This window comes from Pipistrellus hanaki, assembly GCF_964339955.1.
Source record: "Pipistrellus hanaki genome assembly, chromosome: 7".
In the NCBI taxonomy this organism is placed as follows: Eukaryota; Metazoa; Chordata; class Mammalia; order Chiroptera; family Vespertilionidae; genus Pipistrellus; species Pipistrellus hanaki.
In genome coordinates, this window is record NC_140509.1 from 21,555,340 (window position 1) to 21,581,064 (window position 25,725).

A 25,725-nucleotide genomic window follows, 5' to 3' on the forward strand; every position below is an offset into this window, starting at 1 on the left:
ATCTGGCTTATGAGCTTTCTTGGAAGAATAATATCTGAGGTCAGTACACTCAAAACAATATAATTGAATTTGGACATAATAAGGAAAGTTCACAGCTCAGAAAAGATCAGTGAGGAAATGGTGACCTAGGTAGGTGATTTGTCTGAATCTGTAATGCTTTTAGGAAGCAATAGCTGGGGCTGAAGGCTTATTCTGGACAGTTGCTGTGAAGAAGGTGGTTGGAGAAAGTACATCTGCCTTCCTTCCAGGTGTACCAAGTCGTCGAGCATGATAGTCTTCATTTTCCTGGGTAAGTGAGTTATGCTCTGGTTTATCTGAATTCAGAACACCAATTCTTTGGGCACTGAATGCTTTCCTATGTAACTTAACTCTTGATTAAGCTAAGAGGGACTTGTAATATGAAGTATAAATTACATTTTTTTATTTTAGCATGGTTTATGACTTTTGCAAAATTTACACTTACGTTTGCTCATTTATTAATTACAGAAGATACATAATGTGAGAATTGCATTAATTACTTGGGTTGGTTCTGTTTTAGTGAATAGGATAATTTAGTTACTTTGAGTTATTTATTATTACTTATGGAACTCACATACATATTAGAACGTTTTAGAAATAAAACCTTCCAGTATCTATTTACAGGTTATAAGATGACAAAATTCAAATTATTATCTATTTTCTTAAAAATGAAATTAATTTAAACCATACAATTCTACTTTTAAGGTGTTTATATTTAAAAGGTAGGAGTCACTTATAGAATAAAATAACACAAAAGCAAATTCTTAAACTTTCAGTCAGTTTCTGTGACCTAGAGATAAAGTATGGATATATTTCTCTTATATTAGGTAATGTAGATCTATTGTAAGATGTTGGTAAGAAAATAGTTCTACTTAAAGTAAAATTCATGAGCTCTATTTGACATATGTGTTTTTGGAGAAGTTATATTGTCTTCAGCATTTAGTAGAATATGTAAAAAGAATAAAAGGGATATTTGTGATGATAGCTGAATATCAATAATCCACTCATTATACCAAAGCCAATATATTTTCAGCTTATGCTATACTAATAAATTTTGATAAATAAAAACATAATTATGGGAAAGAAAACAGAAAAGTCTATTTTAAATTATGTTAAGCACAAAAGGATAGTTAAAATAAACCAAGTCAAAAAAAATTAAGGCAAGAAGGGAAAGCATGTTTAACATGTTTTTAGTTTTTCTTAGGTTTAAGTAATAGTTTTCAGTGTTCTAAAAATTTGCTTCTTATATTTATTTCTAACAATAGTAATTTCTTATTTCTATTCTTTATTATATAGAGAATCTAGGAGAGTTTAACTCTAGTAGATCAGGTAGCCATATCAAAAAAATAAAACATATTACAACCTCATTATGTTTGTGTTGAAAAGGCAATGGTGGCCTCCTGTTTTCAACTTTTACTTCTAGATAACCTTGACACGAGGTTACATGAAGGAGAGAAATAATTTCCAATACTCACAGGGTTAAAATAGTACTATTTCATAGTCTTTACCAGTATTTACCACAGTTCATTCTTCAAAATGCTTGTTTAACATTATCTAAATAGGTCTTGTGGGAAAGTCCAAAAAAATGTTGGACATAGTGAATTATTAAAAGAGTATTTAATATCCTAGTGAGCCTTTTACATCTTTAAGGAGGTAAATATAATGTGTAACAGTCTTCATCATATTAATTTTAAAATAGAACTTATTTTCACTGAACACTTCAAGAAAACCCTTGAAAACTTCTGGGCTAAATACAGTCACAAATCCCAGTTAGGAATTAATAAGATTTTGGAAAGTTGAAGAACTTTGGAGTTGTGTGGGCCAAATTATTGAGATGGGTTTTTCTAGTTGATTCAGTGTTTCATCTGAGTGGAAGTATGAAAAAGCATGTAAAATAAGCCATCAGTGAATTGTTCAACCTAAATATTTAAATGCGAAAGAAAATGAAAGGGATTATGGAAAGACATTAAGTAGAGTTCATTAATGATTATTGCTTGAGATACTGGTCAAGTTTCAATGATATATCCAGGACACCATCACCTATAAGTTGGTTGAGGGAGGTAATTATAAGATATAATGATCAATGGCAAATAAGAATTTCTGACATAAAATTCTTACTTCAGGGTGTTTAGCAAACTTGATTTAAACAAGTAATCTTGGGCCAGAATCCAAAGAGCTCACTTTATCTTTCTCTAAGTTTGCTAACCTAGGACTGGAGCTTGGCTAGATGAGGTTATACATGAACACATAAACAACAAACAAAACTGAAAACTGTTATGTAAATTTTTGCTCCAGTCCTCAATTAAAAATAAAAATGTGACCAAACCACACCCATGGCTCTAACCTTCAAATGTAGTAACCCAGACAATAGTATATATGATCTAATCAGTTGTCTTGGATTCTCCTTATGAGAAGAAATTAGAAAAGATAAATAAAATATTTTAAGCCTATAATTTTATATTGTCACAGATGATTAATAATATCACCTTTTTAAAATTTATATAATTTGGCTCTAGTTAAAATATAGCTAAATGTCTCTTGATTTTATTAATATCTATCTCTGTAATTCATTTGTAATTTTCATATTTTTCTATCGATTGATTAATCAAGCTTCAGTTTTCATGCTTACAGAATCAATTTGAGTAGTTTGTACAATATGCTAAATTAACATTGCTCCTTTCTTGATATTTTTAGAAAACTTTCTGGAACCTCTACTCTTCTATTCAAAATAACTTGTAAATATCTGGAAGGTATTATTGTAATAGAATATTATGCGTTTTTTATATGTCACTCATCCATAAACAGCTATTCGAGTTGGAGTAAGTTAACACTCATTTATTAGGTATCTATAACACATGATTGTGTTTGATGAGGAGGATACAATTATGAATTACCTCTAATTCCAATAAAACCCTAAAATCCAATTGTGAAGACAAGCACAAAAATACACACTTTTATTACCGAGTAATAAATGCTATAGATGAGGAATTCCCAAAATTGTAGTGAAACAAATGAAGGGTATTAAATTCTATTTGGATGTAGGAAAAGGGGGTATTGAACTAAGGGACAGTTTCTATAAAATAGGTAATTATTATGTTAAGCCTTAAAGGACAAAAAAAAAAAAATTATTCCAGAAGAAAAAGAGTACCTATACAGCAAATGCTCAGAAGTACAGGATAGCCTGGAGCATTTGGGAAACCATAAAGAATATAAGTCATGCTATGAGGAACCATTCAAAGGATAAAGTAGAGAAATGACAGTACTAGATATTGTATTAGACAATTTAGGGCATGTAAAGAATGTATTTGAATAGATGAAACTGGAGTCAGACTGATTAGTGAACTGATCAAATATACTAGATGACAGCCAATGAATTATGCATGAATGTATTATATATGGGAGAGTGAAGTTCAGGATAGAAAGGAATCTAGGACAAATTCAAGGTTTTTAGTTGGGTGCCTATGTGAATGATGGAATTACTGATGAAGTAGGGTAGTCCATCAGGGAATGTAACTATGAAGTCAGTATTAAATATATTATTGTCTGGAGGTGTGTATGGAACATTAGGTAGGGTTGGTTAACAACATTTATAACTGGAATTCTAGAAAATTATGGGATTTAATTATACATTTGAGAATCCAGTCTGGAGATATTAGCTAAAATGATGAGAGTACATGGAATTATCCACAGAGAATATGTAAAATAAGAATGGAAAAAGTGTGGGGAAAGAACCTAAACTAAAACTATACATTAACAAAAGAGTAGGAGGATCTTGGGAAGGATTCTGAGTGGTCAGAAAATATCAAATGAATAAGTTTCAAGAGAACTAGAAAAAGAGGGAGAGTTTCAAGAACAAAATGATAACAAAATGCCCAAATGATCAAAGTAGACAAGATGAAGTCTTAAAACTATTAAAATTTGATGTTATAAAAATGATTAGGACATTTTAAATACCAGTGTCAATGGAGTATTAGTCATAACAATAAATTACAAGTTGAGAAATAGACAGTAAAAGAGAGCAAATGCAGATTATTCATTGAAGAATCTTATATAGGAGAAATATAGACCTAAAGCTAGAGAGGAGGTAAAGATCCATTCCAATCTTGAATGGTCTTATCATATTTTATTTTCCATAATTATGCTCTTTATCATTAATGACTTAGATCTGAGGTAAATAAGTATCATACTGTAATAAAACCTTGTCTTTTTTCTTTTTCTTTTTTTTTTTCTTTTTGGTCCTGTGATTGTTGTGATTCAAGCTATGGGGCTGTGCTCAGAAAATAAATCCACTTCCCAAACCATTGACTGCACATATTTGAGAGACCAATGCCTAAGTGATGTGAATGGATGTAAACATGCCTGGAGAATTATGGAAGATGCTTGCAGTGTTTCAGGTAAAACAAATTATTCAAATGATTTTCTTTTCCTGAAATAAGACTAGGATTTGATATTTTCTTTCACTATCTGGCAAACTAAGTTAGTTTTGCTCTAAATACTTTACTCAAATGTGGTACTCAAATGATTCACCTGCAATTGCTTATTAGTGAATTATAATTATAAAATGATATTCTTAAATTACTCAAAGGGTCCTAAATGTATTGGCACTAGGGACAGCATTATGCAATATTTCAGCCTATCTTTTTTTACTTAGCTCATTATGTATAATGTCACAACTATATGTATGCATCTCAGAAGCATAACAACAAATTTTCAAGTCAAATTTCTTCGACTTACATGTTAATATATCAATGACAAAATAGGGTGATAATGTTTGTGAAGATCAAAGGCATTATTATTTATTTGTAAGTATATAACATGCATTCTATATTCTCACAACATATACATTGTTTTGCATTCCAACTGTATCAAGAGCATGTTAAAGTATATTATTATTTATAATTTCTTCTACATTCCAAATATTTGAGGAAAGGCCCAAAAAGTGGAGAATGTAAAGATCAGAGGATCACTGTTACTTATTTAAAACAAAAACAAAACAAAAAAGCACGTTCTAAATATATCAAATAGCTGAATAAATATTGAGTAAGACATTATAGGAAGACTCAATTTTAGATAATCTGGTTATATAGTAGGACATTGCCCTAATAGTATTATGACAAAACATCATATTCTAACATAATGATAATTGTATCATCCTGTGTAGTGAACATGTAATATAATAAAACCTGATCATATTTCTGGACTATTCAATAAAAGAAATCCAAAAAGGAAAATAAAAATACACTCAGTGGCCAGATTATTATAATCTCTGAATTCATAATAATCTGGACACTCGGTGCGTGTGTGTGTGTGTGTGTGTGTGTGTGTGTGTGTGTGAGTGTTAGAGGCCCAATGCATGAATGGGGTCCAGCCAGCCTGGCCAGGGGGAAGGGACATGGTTGGCCTGCCTGCCTGCTGGTCAAACTCCTGATCAAAGGGACAATTTGCATATTAGCTTTTTATTATATAGGTTATACACTGAGTGGCCAGATTATTATGTGTTCAGAGATCATAATAATCTGGCCACTCAGTATATATCCTCCCTGAATCACTTTACCAGTATTTCTCCATCCATTTCAGAAAAGGTAAATTCTATACAGCTCATAACTCTTGCCTTCTACCTGCTTCTTCTACCTCCCAAAAGATGTCAGGTGGAGTGTGTTGGGTTCAGAGGCAGCGACCTGTAGTTGTGATAATGTCCAAGTGTTCGGTTCCCAGCAGCAGAGCTGCAGGAATTACATGGCATGCAGCAGAAGGGAGAGAGAATTCCTTCTCTTCCCTGCGCTTGAAGGGAGGTCATGGGCTGTTCATACTCCAAAGAAAGATACAGTACTCTAATCCAAACATTCTTATTAGTGTTTAGGAAAAGGTTTACAAAGGCATAATTTGCCCACAGTGACACAATATTTTTAAGTGAGAATAGAGGATAATGACCAAAAAACCATCTATTTGTTTTGATGATGAAGCTCCTTGTTACATTTTATATGGCAATTTAAAATATCACATTCAGTGTGGTGTTTATTTCAGTGTACAAATAGCACCAAATTGCAACGTTTGCATAATTATCCCATGCATGAAGCTCAAATCCACAAATGAAATGATATCAAGTAGTTTTATTCAGAAAGATGAAAAAAAGAAAGTTGTTGGATATATGAATATGTTTTTTTTTAAATTAAAGCAGAAAATGAATTATTGGCAATTATGAAAGACTTGTTATTAAATAATATTTATTGACTGCTTTCTGAGTGTAAGAACCACTTCATTTTCTATGGTAACTATATAGCCACCTACACATCTCTTGTTATAATCTTAGAATGATGTGAAATAAAATTGCAGATTAATACTAATTAGCTCCTGAAATAGCTAAACTGACAAAAGAGCATTCTGGTCACCTCATAACAAGGGCAGTTGTGATTATTATTGGAGCAATACTTGGCATTGTAAGTGGAGCAATGCTATTTAAAAACGTGGAAAATTTTACTTTAGGGATTAATATTTTGGGAAAACAACAGTAATATATATTTTTATTTTTTATTTTTAAAAAGTAACTTATGAACATTATATAGCAAACTCAGAAAATCTTAATATAATAATGAATTATTCAGCCCTGGACAGGTGGCTCAGTTTGTTGGAGCATTGTTCCATGCACCAAAATATTTTAGATTCGATTCCTAGTTAGAGCACATACCTGGGTTATAGGTTTGATATCCTATCAGGGTATTATGGGAAGCAACTTATCTCTCTCTCTCTCTCTCTCTCTCTCTCTCTCTCTCTCCCCCCCACTCTCTCTTTCTCCCCCTTCCTCTCTAAAATCAATACAACATATCCATGGGTGAGGACTATATAAAATAATAACAACAATAATAAATTATTCAGATTAATGTTAAAAGTACTTTGGATAAAATTATATTTAAATTAATGTCTGGAATGCTATATGTTCGACTGTGAAACCCAGGTGACCCCTGCAGGATGAAGAATTCATCAAGCTGTAACCTGGGCATCCAATCCTTAGTGGAAACCAGTTTCCAATTTAAAGATTGTCTCTGTACTGATGACTTCTATTGCACTGTTAACAAATTGCTTGGGAAAAAATGCATCAATGAATCAGGTAATATATTGTTATATGGAATATTTAAAGTCACAAAAAAGAAAAGTGCAATTTTAAAATTAATTGCATCTAATAAATTTTATGAACTTTTAAATAATTTGATTGTCTTCAAGCAACTTAAGATTCTGTGAGCTGTACATCTCAATCTCTGCATAACATAGTATTTCTGTAATTACACTAAAGTACTCACCTCTTCTTTCACAAGCAACCTTCTCCCACCCTATAAACAACAGGCTTTCCTCTCCTCTATCTTGAATGGTCCCACTGTCCAATCCCTCTATTATGCATGGTGACCTCATTCAACACTTTTTAAAAAAATCTATAATTATGCCTTTTCCAGATTTTCATATGAAGGGAATTATATAACATGCAACCTTTTTAGCCTGATTTCTTCTACTTAACATAATTTATTTGTGATTCATCATTGTTTCATGTATAAGTTTGTTCCCTGTTTTGAGGAGTAGTATTCCAGTCTATGTTAGAGCAAAGGTTGGTTCACCATTAAGAGTCACTTGAATTTTTAGGAATATAAATAAAGCTGCTATACATATTCACAAATAAGATTTGTACAAATATACGTTTTTATTTCTCTTGGGTAAGAAATTGTTGGGTCATATGATAAAGTTTATTTTTAACTTTTATAAAAAGCTTCCAAACAACATTTCAAATTTGGTTTAACCATCAATATATAAAAGTTCTAGTTGCTCCACATTCTCAGAGCATTTCACTTATTCCCATCTCAATACATATTTAGTGGCCCCACACTATGGTTTTAATTTGCACTTAAAAATAATAACATTGAGTATATTTTCTTTCTTTTTTTTAATATATGTTATTGATTTTTTACAGAGAGGAAGGGAGAGGGACGGAGAGCTAAAAACATCAATGAGAGAGAAACATCGACCAGCTGCCTCCTGCACACCCCCTATCGGGGATGTGCCCGCAACCAATGTAAATGCCCTTGACTGCATTGAACCTGGGACCTTTCAGTCCACAGACCAATACTCTATCCACTGAGCCAAACCGGTTTTGGCAACATTGAGTATATTTTCAAGTGCTTGTATGCCTCTCTATGATTTGTAAGTATCTCTTCAAAATTTTGCCCATTAAAAATTTATTATGCTTAAAGCATATATATATATATATATATATATATATATATATATATATATATATATATTCCCCCTAAATAGATATATAGTATATCTATGGAATTAAATTTTCAAGGTAAAGTAGAGGAATTATTTTTAAAAATCTCTCTAAAAAGGCTTAAGGGGGAAATAATGAAAAAGTTTAACAAACACTTTAGTATAGGTACCAATCATTGTCAAAATATAATGAAAAGACAAAAGTATCTGATGAAGACAAATATTTTAAAAATGCCCATTATTTGGTTACACAAACTAGTGTTTGATATCTCAATTTTTAACAGTTCAAGATTATTTGTCATAGCACTCTGGAAATAACTTTAATGACTTTTGAAAGACTATAGATAATGAAATATTTATTAAGGATATGTCTATATTCCTTTTAGAAAACATTAAAATGTCAAAGGCTAATTATTTTTTTCACTTTTACTTTATTCATAGAAGAATCAGCACTATCCTCAGATTTGGCATCACAATTAAATATCACAAAATGGTTCCACCAGAAAGATACACCGCTAATGGTTGAAAAAATGAGTGACTGTGTCATAGCAGCAAAAATCTGCCAGGAATCTGAACATTGCACTTTTTTGTATGAGAATTTTAAGAAAATCTGTGGGAGGGGATCAGAACAATGTAAGACCCTTGATGGAAGCCACCTGTGTGCAGCATTAACAGAAAGCCTGAAAGAAACAATCTTATGGACTTGTCAATGTAATGACCTTTCAGAAGTGGAGTGCATTGCAATTTGGAAGAGTTTGTTTGAAGACAATTGTATGCAGGATGCTCAAATGAATCACGCTCCAGCCTTCAATGAAGATTATGAAAATGGATTCAGCCAGGGCGTTGTTTCCGGTTGGTATTTAAAAGAATTTAGGAACCTTAAGTATAATCATAAATATGAGTTAACCAAAGCATATTTAATGTCTGATTCCAGCTCTGTCATTTCTGCCTGTGTTTCTCCTAGGAAGTTAAAATTTAAAAAGTTTATACTATGACTATGCCCAAATGAACGTTAATTCATTCACTTATTGAACAAATACTTGTGAGACATGTACAATGTGCTAGTTCCTATACAATAGGATTAAAAAACAAAACAAAAACTCTATATCTTTCATAGAAGGTGATTATTGGTTTTTTAGGGAATTTTAAAACTTAAAGCAATAGATCATCTTGAAAAGTGATGATGATTTCTTTATTTAATAGATATTTGTTTTGAGTGCCTACCATGCCCTAAGCCATATTCTAAGATGGGATACAGCAGTAAACAAAACAAAAATCCATAGAATCAGACTCTAATACAAAAGTTTGCACACAGATACTGGGCTTTGAGCTCAGTAACAAAAGCAATAATGAAGAGAGGAAACCAGGATTAGGTAGAGGAAGAAGGTGAAATACAACACAATGGCCATAGCAATTTAGTTGATTCCACAAGAAGCATAGGCCTGGAATAGCTTTTCAGAGATATCATAGCTATTGAGTCAAGGGAGCTTCCTCATCCCTGATCCTTGAACCCATCAAATGGATTAGTTCTGAGATATGAGGTGTAATCTGAGTAAGTCTGTAAGCTTGTGTGTGGCAGCTTTCTTTAGGTGAGGTCAATGCCAAGGACTGGTGTGACCCAGCAGTCACAACAGCAGGGGAAACTTGTACCTGGATCATCAAAGAGGAGATCTAAGTAGTGATTTATAGCATTCAGTATGGGAACAAAGAGGAAATTAACAAGATAAATGACTTTATGATATATATATATATATATATATATATATAAATGACTTTATGATATATATACTATATATATACTATATATATATAAATGACTTTATGATATATATATATAGTATATATATATAGTATATATAGTATATTTTTTATTGATTTAAGAGAGGAAGGGAGAGGGGGAGAGAGAGAGAAACATCAATGATGAGAGAGAATCAATGATCAGCTGCCTCCTGCATGCCCCACGCTGGGGATTGAGCCCATAACCTGGGCATGTGCTCTGATCCCAGGAATCAAATTGTTACCTCCTTGTTGATTGATTGATGCTCAACCACTGAAGCATGCCAACCAGGTTTGAGATATATATTTCAAACACTATAAGTGTTAAAGAGAAAACAAATAGAGGTAGAAGAAATTAACTGGTTAAGTAGTTTGTATTTTTTATAGAATGCCAGAAAGTTGTGAAAAAAACAAATGTCTGAGTAAAGATTGCAAGTGGCAAGGGAATGAGTTATGTGGATATCTTGGGAAAGAGCATTAAAGGCAGAAGAAACAGCTAGTTAAAAGTCCTGAGTTGGGAATATTGTAACAGTGGGAAATTGTAACCCACCCCACCATTCTTTTGACATTGTTTCTGTAAATGCTGACTCTGTCAAATATGTAGCTTGTAAAGAAACAGCATGTTTGTATAAAAATTCTAGGAACTAACTTCAGAAGATATAGACTGTGACCTTTAGTCATCGTAGTTCCAGAAGATTTACTGACCTTTAACCATAGAACCAAGATGACAAAGACCAGGATGATGCACACTAGATCATCACTTGAAAGGTTTCGAGGTCCTTATCAGAATGGACTGTGATGGCCTTTACATGGAGAACTTTTCGTCTATTTCTTTGTTCTGCTTTGCCTCTCCCTCCTTATAAAAACCTTTGCCTACACTGAGATGTTGAGATGGGCTTTGGATAAGAGTTCGTCATCTTCTTGAGATCACAGTACTTGAATAAACCTCTTTGCTTTTTAACCAACACCTGTCTCACAAGTTTGGCTTTTGTGATGGATGTCAGGAAGTTGAACCTTAGTTTCAATATGCCTGGAGGTTTGAAGAAAAGCAACAAGGACATGAGCTAGAGCTGAGAGAGCAAGTGCAAAAGGTGTAGGAAATGATATCTGATATAAAAACAGGGGACAAGATCATGAAGGGCATTGTAGATCATTTCAAAATGGTTGGCTCTACTTTAAGTGACATAGGAACCACTGAAGGATTTTGATCAGAAAATTGATAGGATCTGATTTATATCCGTAGCAGGATAATCCTCTTTTTTAAATGTTGACAGCTCACTGAGGAGATGGAAAGGCCCAAGTGGGAAGACTAGGTAGGAGCTTTTATAATAATGCAGGAAAAAAAAGAAAAGAAAAAAGAATGGATGCGTATAGGAACTTGTCAGATTCTGGATATATTTTGATAGTTATGGGTCATATGGGAATGCAAGGGGAAAAATGGGGATTTGACCCCAACGTTTTTGTGCTGAGTAATTAGAAGTGATCACCATTATTTCTTTTTTAACTACAGGAAAATGAGTCTTTAGTAGGGGGCAGAGGAAAGGTGAGAAGTGAGTTTTGGATGTGTTAAGTGTGAAATGTTTATTAGATATTCAAGTGAAGATACAAATAGGCAATTTTACATATAAAATTGATATCTAAATTCTATGCATGGCATAAAAAATGAGATCTATTCAGTACTTAAAAATTGGATTGTCATTTACTTACAAATAATAAGACCATAGGACTAGATGAGGTCAACTGAAAAAATGCATGGTGTCTTAAACCAGAGTGAGAACAGAGTGAGAAGTTATCTGATTCTAGATATACTTTGCTGTTAGTGGATCAATAAGAAGAAATTGTATTTTTTATGTATATGATCCTATAACTGATTTAAATCTGGCTGTTGCATGATTCTCCTTATTTCCATGACATATTGCCCTTCATCTCCTCTGCCGTAATTAAGTTAGAGTTTAAAATATCCTCTGGGGAAAAATGTGTATGTAACATATGAAATTAGAATTTAATGTACAGATAATTTACATAATACATTCCTCATAGCATAATATTGTGTACATCCAAGATAGACTTATTTTCCCTTGCTAAATTAACTGTTCTGCTGTATTTGTAATAATTATACATACAGTGAATATGTTACTCTGCTAGGGTTGCCATAACAAAATGCCATCAGCTGGTGGCTTAAATAACAAAAATTTATTTTCTCAAAGTTCTGAAGGCTGAAAGTTCCTGATCAAGATCCATCAGGGTTGGTTTCTGGTGAGAGCTCTCTTGCTGGAACTTATAAACTTCCTGGTTTCTCGTTATGTCCTATTATGAAATTGTATGTTGTGTGTGCATGGATGGGGAAAAGGGAATAAGATCTCTAATGTTCCTTCTTAAAAGAACACGAATCTTCAGATTTAGCTTACCATGCTTGTATCATTTAACCTTAATTACTTCCTAGAGATATAATCTCCAAAGACAGCCACACTAGGTGTTAGGACTTCAATACATGACATTTGGAGGGCCACATACATTCAGTCAGTAAATTCAATATTTATTTAGGTTTCAATGTTAGTTTCCTGAGTATGTTTTAGTCAGTGGCAATCAATTCCAAAGCAGAGGTATTAATCTATAATAGAAGGATTTGCCTAGGCTTCTGAATCTTTAGAAAAGCTCTCTGACTCTCTGAGGTTTGCTTATTGGGATTTATTCAATATGGGATGCTAGCAGAGAAGAAGAAACATTCTAGGCTTCTTTGGAGACATAGGAGAAGTGGATTGCTGAATAGATTAAGTCTCAGCTCAGTGGTCCTTGAGCTGCAATTTATATAATCAGTAGAAAAATGAAAAACTGTATAGTGAGAACAGACAGAATAAAACAAAGAATCTGGAAAGACTGTGACACATGGGGATAAAAATAATTTTCTCGTGACTATACCATCATGTATGTGTAATAGATGGGCAGGCAGAAAGTTTGGACAGACAACTCAAGTAGGAACAAACAGCATTATGAAGTGACATTTATGCGATAACAGAAGTCAATATATCAGCAACCAATGGGGAAATTGAATTTTTACCTATAATAATCTATAATGGTAAAAGCATAATATGCTAAATTAGACCAGACAGCCTAATGACCTTCTGGACATCATTCTGGTTGTCCTTCCAACTGAAGGGGCGGTGCTGGGGGCTGAGGTTAGGGGCAATTAGGCAGGCAGGTGAGTGGTTAGGGGTAATCAGGCAGGCAAGCAGGGTGGTTAAGGGCAATGAGGCATGCAGACAGAGTGGTTAGGGGCTATAAGGCAGGCAGGTAGGTGAGCAGTTAGGAGCCAGTGGTCCCAGATTTGTGAGAGGGATAGCTGACTGCAGTTTTAGGCCTGATCCCACAAGGCAGTCAGACATCCCCCCGAGGGGTCCTGGTTTGTGAGAGGGTGCAGGCTGGGCTGATGGACCCCTCCCCCATGCACGAATTTTATGCAGTGGGCCTCTAGTTTTATATAAAAATCAATCATACTATTTCCCTGTCACTTTGTTTTTTGTCATTGTGTGTATGTCTTTTCTGTTTATATATCTGTATTTCCTGCCAGGCTAGGGAGGCTCTGAGACAGGGACTGCAGATGTGTATCTTCGATGTGGCACCTGATTCATAGTAGGAACCCAACCAACACTTCTTGAAGATTTTAGAGTTAAAGCCTACTCAGTTTACTTCCATCCATAAGATCTTCCGATTCTATAATTTTAATTCCTAAGAACACTATGAAACTAAAATAATGAGAGGTGGAAATAGTTGTCAAATTGCATTTCAATCTAATTAAGACCCTACTGGGAAGTGTTTTTTGTTCAGACAATATTCCCTCTGTTTTTTCTCCCCAGACAGATTCTTTGTTTACTTCAGTGCACATGGCCTAGTCGTTAGCATTTGTTTAAACCTTCAAGTAACTGAATCCTCACAGCAGGGCTGTTTAACTCACTTGAATGATATTTCTGGGGTTTATTTTTCTTCATTTGTTCCTTGCTAATTTTGAGTATTAAGGGTTAAGCAAGTGTTACATGAGCTTGCATGTATTTTTGTTTAACTACTCATAAATGTAGCCCACATTTTCCTATTAAATTTAGAAAATTGTTCACTAATGAAAGTCTTTGTTTTCCTTCTAGATAATATGAAAGAGGGTAATAAATTCAAGTAGAATCTAACCACTCTTTCCTATCATGGTAATGTTTGTAATTTGTAACTTTAATTAGCATTCTAAAACCTGGACAATAAAATTTAAAATATAGTTACAAAGCTCCTTAAAGACATTTTAGTACAAAATAAATTGTGCTGCTCTTTGATAGTTTAAATATTACAAAATTCTCAAAATCATTGCATTTCTTACACTAATCTATCAAAGCGACTGATTTGCCTACTTATCATCTATTTCCGGTTGTGCTAAGGAATACTTTACAATTAAAACCAAAGACTAGATCTTTGTTAAATTTTATGGATATTTTTATCCCATACATGAAATGGTTTTAGGTCAACCATTTATGTGTATATGTTCGTTTGTGTTGGGGGCGAGGGTTCACATAGTCCTGTGTTTTCTAGAATGTGAGCATCTTTATATGTTGGAATAACTATGTGGAGCCTTCTGTCATGATTTCCCTCCAGAATAAAAAGTGTGACAAAATAAGAATCATGTTCATTTGAGCCGATGAACTCATCATAAGCTATACAGCTCAAAAGAAATTTCTGATTTATTGTTTACATTTGAGAAACTTGGACTCAAGGATTTTTCCTTCAGCTCAGTCTTGGCCCTACACACTCCTCATCTCTTATGGATCACAATACGTATCCAGTAGAGATGAAAGATGATTCCAATAGTCTACTACTCAGGTCTCAACGACTCCATATTACCTCTATAAAGAAATGAAATGTTTGCCCAAAATAGAACATTGGTACAAAGTTGTATTCTGCTTCTAGACGTCTCACAGTGTTTTGCAGATTCTGTAAAGACAGCTTAATGTTTACATTTTCACGACCTGGGCATGTCATTGCTTTCAGGAATGAAAGGGATCCGGTCCTGTTTGGAAGTGGCAGAGATGTGTGTAGGGGATGCGGTCTGTAATGCACAGTTGGCCCTGTACCTTAAAGCTTGCTCAGCAAATGGAAATCTGTGTGATGTGAAACACTGCCAAGCAGCCATACGTTTCTTCTATCAAAATATGCCTTTTAATATTGCCCAGATGTTGGCTTTCTGTGACTGTGCTCCATCTGATATACCTTGTCAGCAGTCCAAAGAAGCTCTTCACAGCAAGCCATGTGCAGTGAACATAGTTCCACCCCCTACTTGCCTCAATGTAATTCGCAGCTGCCGAAATGATGAATTATGCAGGTGAGTAAAAACACGCATACCTTACTTTCTTATTTCGGCACCTTATTTGTTACAGTCCAGTCCTAACACTTGATCTCATTACATTAGCTAGAGTTCCCACCATTACCCAACATGATGTAAACAAAGCCAGACAATTCATATTTTTGAATCTGTGGTACATGTGTAGTATCTTCTTTGAAATTCAAATGTAGAACATGTTTGGAATAAAAAATAATCAATTTAAGTCAGGTTTTGATCACCATGAAAAAGCATTATTGAAATTATATATTCAAATTAGACTAATGGATAATGAACCTATCATGTATGTCAGTTTTTAATTTTCTTTTCGGTCTGTGTCTGAAGATCAGAAAGGAGAAGTAGCCTGACTCCAGTTTGGATATCCCCAGCACAATTTTGGATACCCATGGCACAATGTCAGAAACACCCATTCTCTTCCCAACTTTATACCTTTGAGTCTAAAGGGGATAATGTTAGTCATTTATTTGTCTATTCAAACAAGTCGCGTCAAGCACCTTGGCATCAGTGTGCAAGAGACAAAATGCCTGCCCTGTGGAGCTTATATTCTAGTTGGAGATACAGACAATGCATAAGAAAAATGTATATTATATTGTACTATGTTGTAAGATAATGAGTGCTCTGGATATTAACAACAACAGCTGCACTACAAAATTACGAGGGCTTGTGTATGGCTGGAAAAGAGTAGCAATGTAAGATGATCCCAGGAGAGAGCATTTACCAGGGAAAAAGTGAGGCAGGTAATGAGCCTCCATCAGTAAATATCTGAAAAAAGAGATACTAAACAGACCAGCCAGTGCTGAGAAAGAAATGTGTGTGGCCTGTTACAAAGGTAATGAGGGCAGAGAGTGCAGGGGGAGAGCAATGGAGAAGTGGTTAGAGCTTTAAATTGCAGGGGTGGAGTGGGACTAGATCAAACAGGGCCTTGAGGGCCACCATCAACTTGGGTTTTTCCTCCAAGTCAAATGGAGAAGCACTGGAGGATTTTGAGTGGAGGAATGAGTGATCTGGTTCACTTGTTAAAACTTCAGGTCCTTCTGTTATACTTTTACAGATAACTGCTCCTGGGAACCATAACTCTAATCCAACACCATGACTATTCATTATCCTTACTGTGGTCATTAACACATTTCCTTGTATAGTCGAGATGAATTTACCTTTTGTGTGGTAAAGTATCAGAAGTCAAATTGGCCTCTTTGGACAAAAGTAAGAAGATGGAGGGAAATATGAAAATACTAAGTAAATTTGATGGGACAAAACAAATAGTTTGCAACAACCAGCACTAAATTATATAATTTTTGAATTCTACTTTTGCTTCTCTTTTGAGTAAGAGAAGCAAATTAATATAAAGATGACATTATATTAATTTGTTTGCCTGGGGCACTTATCAGGGGCTATTATGTTTAATTGTATTCAAATAGATAAAACTTCATATATAGCAAATTAATTTAAATGTCAAGATACATATTTAGTATGGAGGGTTAGCTCAGCATATGATAGCTCAGAGCAAGATCTAGTCCATTTGTCACCTTGCTTCGATCACTGGCAAATGAACTAAAAGATTTAATGATAACTTTCTCGAGGGCTTGGTTCTTGGTAAACTGTGTTCTTTTGGCCTTGTCAAACGATGACTGTCCACCATCTTAACTCCTTTTCTCTCAGTCATTCTAACTTAAAAAGTAGCTCCAGATCTTATAAACATTTGTCAAAAAAAGACAACTGCTTCCCTATAGTACACATTCAGTAAGTTAAAGGGTAAAGATCTACACAAAATGCTAAGACATTCACATATTTTTGCTTCAACTTGTATTGAATGCCAAAGTTCTTCAGAAAATTTTATTTAAGGATTTTGTTTTATCAGTTATTTTAAGGTATATTAATAACTTCTCTTGGGTCAAAAATAATATTACTGATAAAAATATTTTATAATGCAATTTAGATTTTTCAAATTCATTTATATCTCCAAAATTCTTTTTTAGTAACATATTATATTTTATTGATCCTAAGACACAATTTTTATACGTTTTAATATTCTCAATATTTTGGGATGAGTCTTCAGCTCAATGATAAGAAAACATTAAGTTATAATAATAATTTAATTGCCAACAAGTGATTTCAGTTATAATAAATGAATACTGATATCTCTTCCATTCAATGAAATATGTTTAAAATGTTTTATTATACTAACAACATTTTAAGCAGCCAGGAGATATATTATCATTTTTTAATCAAATATGTTTAAAATGTTTGATTATACTATTTTCTCATATTTTACAAATAGAATATTACCATCTACCTATCAATTATCTATCATCCATGTACACTAAAAATGAAACCTAACAACATTTTAAGCAGCCAGGAGATATATTATTATCATTCTTTAATATCAGATGTCTACATGGATGGGCACCCAGTTTTACCTGATACCACTGCAAGGACTCTAGATATACCACCTCATTATCCTAAAGTACTTGCCTTCAACCTTCAAAGAATGACACATCTAAGCTTCCCTATCAAAATAGTAAATATTTTAATAGCAAGTAAATGGGGGTTTTCTGTTATAGTCCTTGAGAAGTCCCCTGATGGATTCTGAAGCACACACTTTTGAAATAAACTCATCTTGGCATCAGATTGGTATTATAAAATTTTTTTTCTTTATTGATTAAGCTGTTATATATGTGTCCTTATTCCCCCATTATCCACCCATCTTCCCCACTCATGCCCTTATCCCCCTGTTGTCTGCGTCCATTGGTTAGGCTTATATGCATGTATACAAGTCCTTTGGTTGGTACATTTTTTGTCAAATTTCCTCCACAAAGAATCCCACGTTTCACCACCTCTCCAAAGTGCTTGGTTCAGGGTCCAGGACACAAAAGACATTCAAAAGTCACATGTTTTCCTCTATTTTTTAACATCTTACACTTTATTTTTATAATTTATTTATATACATATACATATCTCCTCTTATGTAATTTCTATCTTTCATAGATTAGAGTAAGGCTGTTTATTATCAATTTCTTTTCACCATGTGCAAATAATCACTTAATGAATACTTTATAGAAGTGATGGAAATATTATACAATATTAGTAGTCAAGGTGAAAAGACAAATCTTGTCATTTTCTCAAGTACATTTTGAGTTAGAGAGATTTCCAGCATTTATATTAAATTTTTGTTAATGTAATTCAGATGGAAAAAAATCTCCCAGAGAAAAACTATTTCTTCAGTGTAGATATTAAGCCCTTTATCACTTCCTTCATTGGCTGAAGAGGCTGTATATGGGGAAAAGGAGAGCACTTGGGTTTGAAAATTATACTGCTGTTCCTATTCCAAATTCTTCAATACATAATAGATTTGAAACTCCTTTATTTATTTAAATGAGCCAAAGGAGTCAATATAAAGACTATTTTTTCAATTAATTTTGTCCAACACAAATATATACTGGGGGTTGAGATTATGTTTTGCCAATTATAAACATTTAGGAACATACAGAAAATTATAATGCATTATAGATTTGCATTTATGAACTCAATAAAATAAGTAGGGAAAAAGGAATTTGCTTAGAAAAAAAAATTAATAACTTTAAAAAAAATTTTTCGAATATATTTTTATTGATTTCAGAGAAGAAGGGAGAGGAAGAGAGAGATGGAAACATCAATGATGAGAGAATCATTGATTTGCTGCTCCTGCACGCCCCCTACTGGGGATTGAGTGCATAACCCTTCAGTCCACAGGCTGACTCTCTATCCACTGAGACAAACCAGCTAGGGCTCTAACAATTTAAAAATAAAATGGACAGTATTACAGATATCCCCCATTCCTCCCCTCCTTACCTTCTCCACCCAGGCCCTGCTCCACTCCAGGCCTTCACCATACTACTGTCTGTGTGCATGGGCTATGCATATATGTATATAAGTTCTTTGGTTAATCTCTTCCTGTCCCTACCATGCCTCTCTCCTCTGAGATCTGTCAGTCTGTTCAGCATATATCTGGACCTGTTTTGTTCATCAGTTATTTTGTTCATTAGATTCCACATCTAAGTATATCATTGAGATATGTCTCTCTCTGACTGGCTTATTTCCCTTAGAATAATAATCTCCAGGTCTCTCCACACTGTCCCAATGGGTAAAATATCCTTCTTTTTTATAGATGCATAGTATTCTATTATGTAAATGTACCACAGTTTTTTTTATCCACTCATCTATAAGCATTTAGGCTATTTCCAGATCGTAGCTATTGGAAATAGTGCTGCTATGAACATAGAAATGAATATATTCTTTCTGATTGGTGTTTCAGGATTCTTAGCATATATTGCTAGAAGTGAGATCACTGGATCAAATGGCAGTTACGTTTTTTAGTTTTTTGAGGAAACTCCATTCTGTTTTCCACAGTGGCTGCACCAGTGTGCATTCCTACTAGCAGTGTACTAGGCTTTCCTTTTCTTCACATACTTGCCAACAGTTGTTGTCTGTTGATTTACTAATGATAGGCATTTTGGCATGTGTGAAACTACTACTACCTTGTTGTAGTTTTAATTTGCATTTCTCTGATGATTAGTGACTTAGAGTATTTTTTTCATATGTCTATTGGCCATCTGTATGTCCTCTTTGGAAAAGTTTCTATGCAGGGCCTTTGCTTAATTTTTAATTGGATTGTTTGTCTTCCTTTTGTTGAGTTGTATAAGTTCTTTATATATTTTGGAAATTAACCCCTTATCAGATATATTATTGGCAAGTATGTTCTCCCATACAATGTGTTCCCTTTTCATTTTGAAGATGGTTTCTTTTGCTGTGTAGAAACTGTTGTTTTTAACTTTTTAGTTTGATATAGTTCCACTTGTTTATATTTTCCTTTGTTTCTCTTGTCCTAGGAGATATATCAGTGAAAATTCTGCTACATGAGATCTCTGAGATTTTGCTGCTTGTTTTCTTCCAGGATTTTTAGTATTCTGTGACATGACTTACATTTACTTATTTTTTTTTTTTCCATTTTGAGTTTATTTTTGTGTATGGTGTAAATTGATGTTCTAGTTTTGTTATTTTCATGTACTTACCCAGTTTTTTCCAGAATCATTTATTGAAGGGGCTGTCTTTACTCCATTGTATGCTCTTGCCTTCTTTGTCAAACATTAATTGACTGTAATGGTGTAAGTTGACTTATGCAGTCTCTGTTTTGTTTCATTGCCTGTTCTTTTGCCAGAACCAGATTGTTTTGATTATAATGGCTTTACAGTATAGTTTGATATCCAGTTTTGTGATCCCTAAAGCTTTTCTTTCTTTCTTTCTTTCTTTCTTTCTTTCTTTCTTTCTTTCTTTCTTTCTTTCTTTCTTTCTTTCTTTCTTTCAAGATTCCTGAACTATTTGGGGTCTTTTCTGATTATATATGTATTTTTGGAATATTTATTCTAGATCTGTAAAATATGCCATTATTGTTATTTTAATAGGGATTGTGTTGAATCTGTAGACTGCTTTAGGTAGTATGAACATTTTAATGATGTGAATTCTTCCAATCCATGAACATGGTATATGTTTCCACTTGTTTGTATTTTCCTTTATTTCTTTTTTCAATGTCCTAGAGTTTTTGGAGTATAGGTCCTTTACCTCCTTGGTTAAGTTTATTCCTAGGTATCTTATTTTTTTGTGTGTTTTATTTGTCTACTTTTTAAAAGTAAAACTTCACAATATGCACATTTATTTTAAGTGTCATAAAACATTTATACAATTTGATTATATATTAGTTCACATATTTACACAGACCACATTCTTTCACATTTTACAATGTAACTGGAAATCAATAGCAAAAATAACAAAACAATCAACTTCACTTAGAAATTATTTTAATCACTTAATGATTTGAACAATAAATAAAAATTGGAAATTGGAGAATATCAAGAAAATAAGGATAAATAAAATTTTTATAATATAATTTTTGTCAAAATTTATTTCAAATGATTTGTGTATCAAAGTATTTGTGTATTTTTATTATTTTTAATATTTAATTATATATCCATTATTCATCATGTTTAAAAAATTTTATAACTAATTTTCTGAATGGATAACTTCTGTGATAGATAAATCTTACAACTTAAGTAATGTTTAATTGATTTTAAAGAGAGAGAAACGGACACGGATTTGTTGCTTCACCCATTCATCCACTCATTGGTTGCTTAGTGTATGTACCATGACTGGGATTGAACCTTCATGTGGCCAAGGCTCTAACCAACTGAGCTATCCACCCAGGGCATCATGCAACTGAAACTTAGAAAAACATATTTTTAATGGCACCTAGATATAAATTTATTCTCGTTCAAACCATTAATGATAATCAACACTATTTATATATATTTTATTGATTTCACAGAGGAAGGGAGAGGGAGAGAGAAATAGAAGCATCGATGATGAGGGAGGATCATTGATAGGCTAACTCCTGCACGCACCCTACTGGGGATCGAGCCCGCAACCCAGGCATGTGCCCTTGACTGGAATCAAACTTGGGACCCTTCAGTCCACAGGCTGAAGCTCTATCCACTGAGCCAAACCAGCCAGGGCAATACTTACATTTAGATAACATCTTATGAATAACCCATAATTGCATTAAAGGAATATATTTGTTCTTCTGGCATCAAAATTATATATTCAAACTTTCTATTGTATTTCTTTGTGTATAAATTAATTTTGCCAATGTATTGAAAAGCTGATCTTTTAAGGTGACTAAAAATATGAGATTATTGAAAATAATGTGGCTTATGGTTTTAGCAGAGTAGCACCATGTAGACAAATAAGCTCATGACAAGTATGTATTCAGATGGTTTTCATGCAGATTTAATGGTGACCTATTCAATAAAGGGTAAAAAGTAATTTTAGGTGATAAATATTAAGTAGGAAGATTAATATCCTTGGTTCCACTGAGAGGAATATCCTGTTATTGTGAAAATTTCAAATATGAAATTATTGAACATTACTGAGATTTTTATTCATTGCTAGTACAGCACAAATACAAGGTCAGGAAAGTTATGAATGGATGTGGTTCTAATGGATTATGTTGGCAATTAAATAAACTCATAAATTTTTGCTTTAAATTAGCTGTTACAGCCAGAGAAACTCAAAGCATTTTAAAAATTCTAATTGGTCTGCTTAGAAATGTTAAGAAAGAATATAGTACCTCCCATCTTGTGGGAAAAGAGGCTGAAAAGGTCAAGAGCCTTATCTAAAATCACTTGGTGTGAAACAGTGGCCAACTGCTAGTCAACCAAAACCACATTCTGCTTCAAAAAACACTGCTAATAAATCTCCCCTGTAGTTCAGACTGCAAATCATCAGCCATTGAGAGAAAATTAGTAATGAAGGAAAATTCATCCAGGGAATCGTAAACTTAGCCTCTGTCTTTCATCACACGAGGAAATTCACAAGGTTTCTCTACTTTTCCTTCCACACTCTCTGCTGGGATATTCAAATGTACAGACTTTCGTTTTCAGGTATGTACTGGCATCTAGGAGGCATTGTGTTTGATGTTAGTCTTTCCTTAGCTGAGGAAGCACCGCATGCTAATGTGAAGGAATATTATTCAGAGATGAAGTACATTTCTTGACTCTTTATAGGAGGCGCTACAAGGCATTTCAGTCAAAATGCTGGCAGCCTGTGCCTAGAAAGTGCCACGAAGATGAGACTTGCATCAGCACCTTGGGCAAGCAGGACCTCACTTGCTCAGGAAGCGATGACTGCAAGGCAGCGTACATGGGTACCCTTGGGACGGTGCTTCAAGTGCAGTGCACCTGTAGGACCATTCCACAGAGTGAAGAATCTTTGTGCAAGATTTTCCAGCAGATGCTTCACAGAAGATCATGTTTCAGTAAGTGATACCTATTCAGTAAATTATATATAATATATATTTATTGACCAGCACCACGTAGTAATCCAGCACAGAAAGTTTGTGCACAAAGATAACTTTGCTATTTATTTTTTAAAAATCTATTTTCTGATTATGTTTTGTGCATTTGGTATTTTACTCACTTGTCTATATGTGTTATATGTATTTAACTTATGTGATTGGTCATTCTTAGATATTATTTATTGATTTCGATATTAACAGCATAAAATATTTATCCTACCAGATGGCTGAATGTATTAGGTATTTATTGTAAGAAATAAACCACCCCAAAATGTAGGGACTAGAAATAAGCATATATTTACTCACAATTCTTCACACTGGGCTTGGCTCAGTGGGGTGATTCTGATGATGATCTGGGGTCACTTGCATAGCTACCATCATCTGGTGGCTCAACTGAGGCTAGGCAATGCAAGATGGCATTTTTATTGGTTTCATAAAGGAAGGGAGAGAGAGATAGAAGCATCAATGGTGAGAGATAATCATTGATCGGCTGCCTCCTGCATGCCCCACACTGGAGATTGAGCTGCAATCGAGGCATGTGTCCTAAACAGGAATCACACTGTGATCTCCTGGTTCATAGGTAGACGCTCAACCACTGAGCCACACCAGCCAGGCTCCCCTTGTTTTTAATATGTCTGTTGACCTAGCTGTAATGATGAGATGGAAAACATACTTTCTAAAGTTATTATTTACTCAATTTTGGAAAGAAGAAAACTGAGATTTAGGAATTTAAATAATTTGCCTAGCTTCTTAAAGTAAGCAAGTGGTTGATAGGGATTTGTCTGGGAGTCTTACAGAAAGAACCTCAGGAAATGATCATATACTAATTCAAGGCCTCTCCATTGCCCATGTTCAGGTTTAGTCCATGCAACCACCCAAATTTCAAAACATCCCCAGACCTCTAGGCCCCTAGTAGAAACCACCAAACCTGCAAACACCATTTCTAGGAGGAAATAACAGATGTTTCATGGAAAACCAAGCCTCTATATTTATGAAAAATATTTGAGAGATACAACCACATATGTATCTATATCTATACCTATACATTGACGTAGTTAACTATATACAGGTACACAGACATTTTTAATTTTTCTATATTTCTTAGCAGATACAAATGTGATTATAATTATGATTTGTTGTGTATTAGGTAAGAGACATACAATTCGGTATATGGTTTTGATTTCAACAGAGCCCTCTGTGGAATATCTACAATTTTTATAATTAGCACTAGGGACATATTTCAATTGAAACATGACATAAAGAGGAAAAATGCAGCATGGTATATGTTGAATCTTAGTTTCTAAATAATCATGCTCTCTGATTAATATTAGGTGGCTAATTCTGTTGGAAGTAAATGTATTTATAATGAACGGCTCATAACATTATAGAAGGAAATAGCAAATAAAATAATTGAGACAGATAACATATAGTTACATCCTCATGGTTATTTTTACTTGGTTTCTCCATATTAAATGATAGTCAGGAAACAAAAAAAGGTAGATTCTACAGGTTAGAGATAATTCTGAGCATAAGTTCCCTCAAAATATCAGTCCCAGCAATTTAATTCTAGTTCTAAGCCTACTTTCCTTCCATGTATTTCTAATTAGTGTAATATTTTACTACCACGTGTTTAGCTACTCTAACCTGTACAAAGCAAAAATTATTTTTAGAGAAACAGTAGAAATCCATAAACATTGAAGTAGTAGTAACAATATAAAAAAAAAAATCTAAAACTACTTCACTTTCTTCACTCACTAAACTTTATGAGCTTTGCTCCTCAAACATTACCTACTAAAAGCAGGAATTTTAAGTGACAGGTTTATAGACTTAAAAGAACCTTACAGGCCTTCCGTCACATTCTCCATAGTTGAATTAAGAGAAAAAGTTTCAAACAAAAACAAGAACCAAATTCTGAGGCCTGGCTAGTTCTAACGTCTTTATCCCTGTCCCATATGCTTGGGACATAGCAAAAGCACATGTTTGAATGAACTGGCTCTCTTGCCATTGCCTTCTGATTTCTCACATCACCTCAGCATGCTCCTGCATTATCCCAAAGATCTATCATTACAGCATGCTTCCAAAGCCTTAGAGCTTTGGCGCACTGTACTTGAAAGAGGCAGAAATGAGTAGAATTGAGAAGACAATTGGGGAAGAGTTTCTGATTTGCACATTTGTTTGGCTTAAAGCATTGTTTTTCAAACTCACTTAACCTGAGACCACAGCAAGCAATGAATTTTCCATTAGCTCTTTATATGCAGTGTCTTCTGTGTATGTGTTTTTAATTATTGTTTTTTCTATTCCATTAATTATTTTCGATGTTGACTACTACCCACTAAATGGATTCTATAACTCACTAATGTGTTTCTTTCTGAAGTTTGAAGAACACTTGCTTGGAGCCTGAATTCAGCTGGAAACAATTTGCATG

At 33.8% G+C, this 25,725-nt stretch overlaps 1 protein-coding gene across 1 annotated transcript in view; it reads left to right on the forward strand.

Annotated features, from left to right (window-relative positions):
- Window positions 1–4,279: 4,279 nt before the first annotated feature.
- The window catches only part of GFRAL (GDNF family receptor alpha like), a gene marked incomplete at both ends in the record, with an annotated part of 49,914 nt that continues 28,468 nt past the window's right edge, over window positions 4,280–25,725 (forward strand). Inside the window, 6 exon segments of the mRNA XM_084890474.1 lie at window positions 4,280–4,412; window positions 6,971–7,123; window positions 14,184–14,212; window positions 14,216–14,240; window positions 15,070–15,400; window positions 23,011–23,261. Coding sequence (XP_084746600.1) covers window positions 4,280–4,412; window positions 6,971–7,123; window positions 14,184–14,212; window positions 14,216–14,240; window positions 15,070–15,400; window positions 23,011–23,261 — 922 coding nt within the window.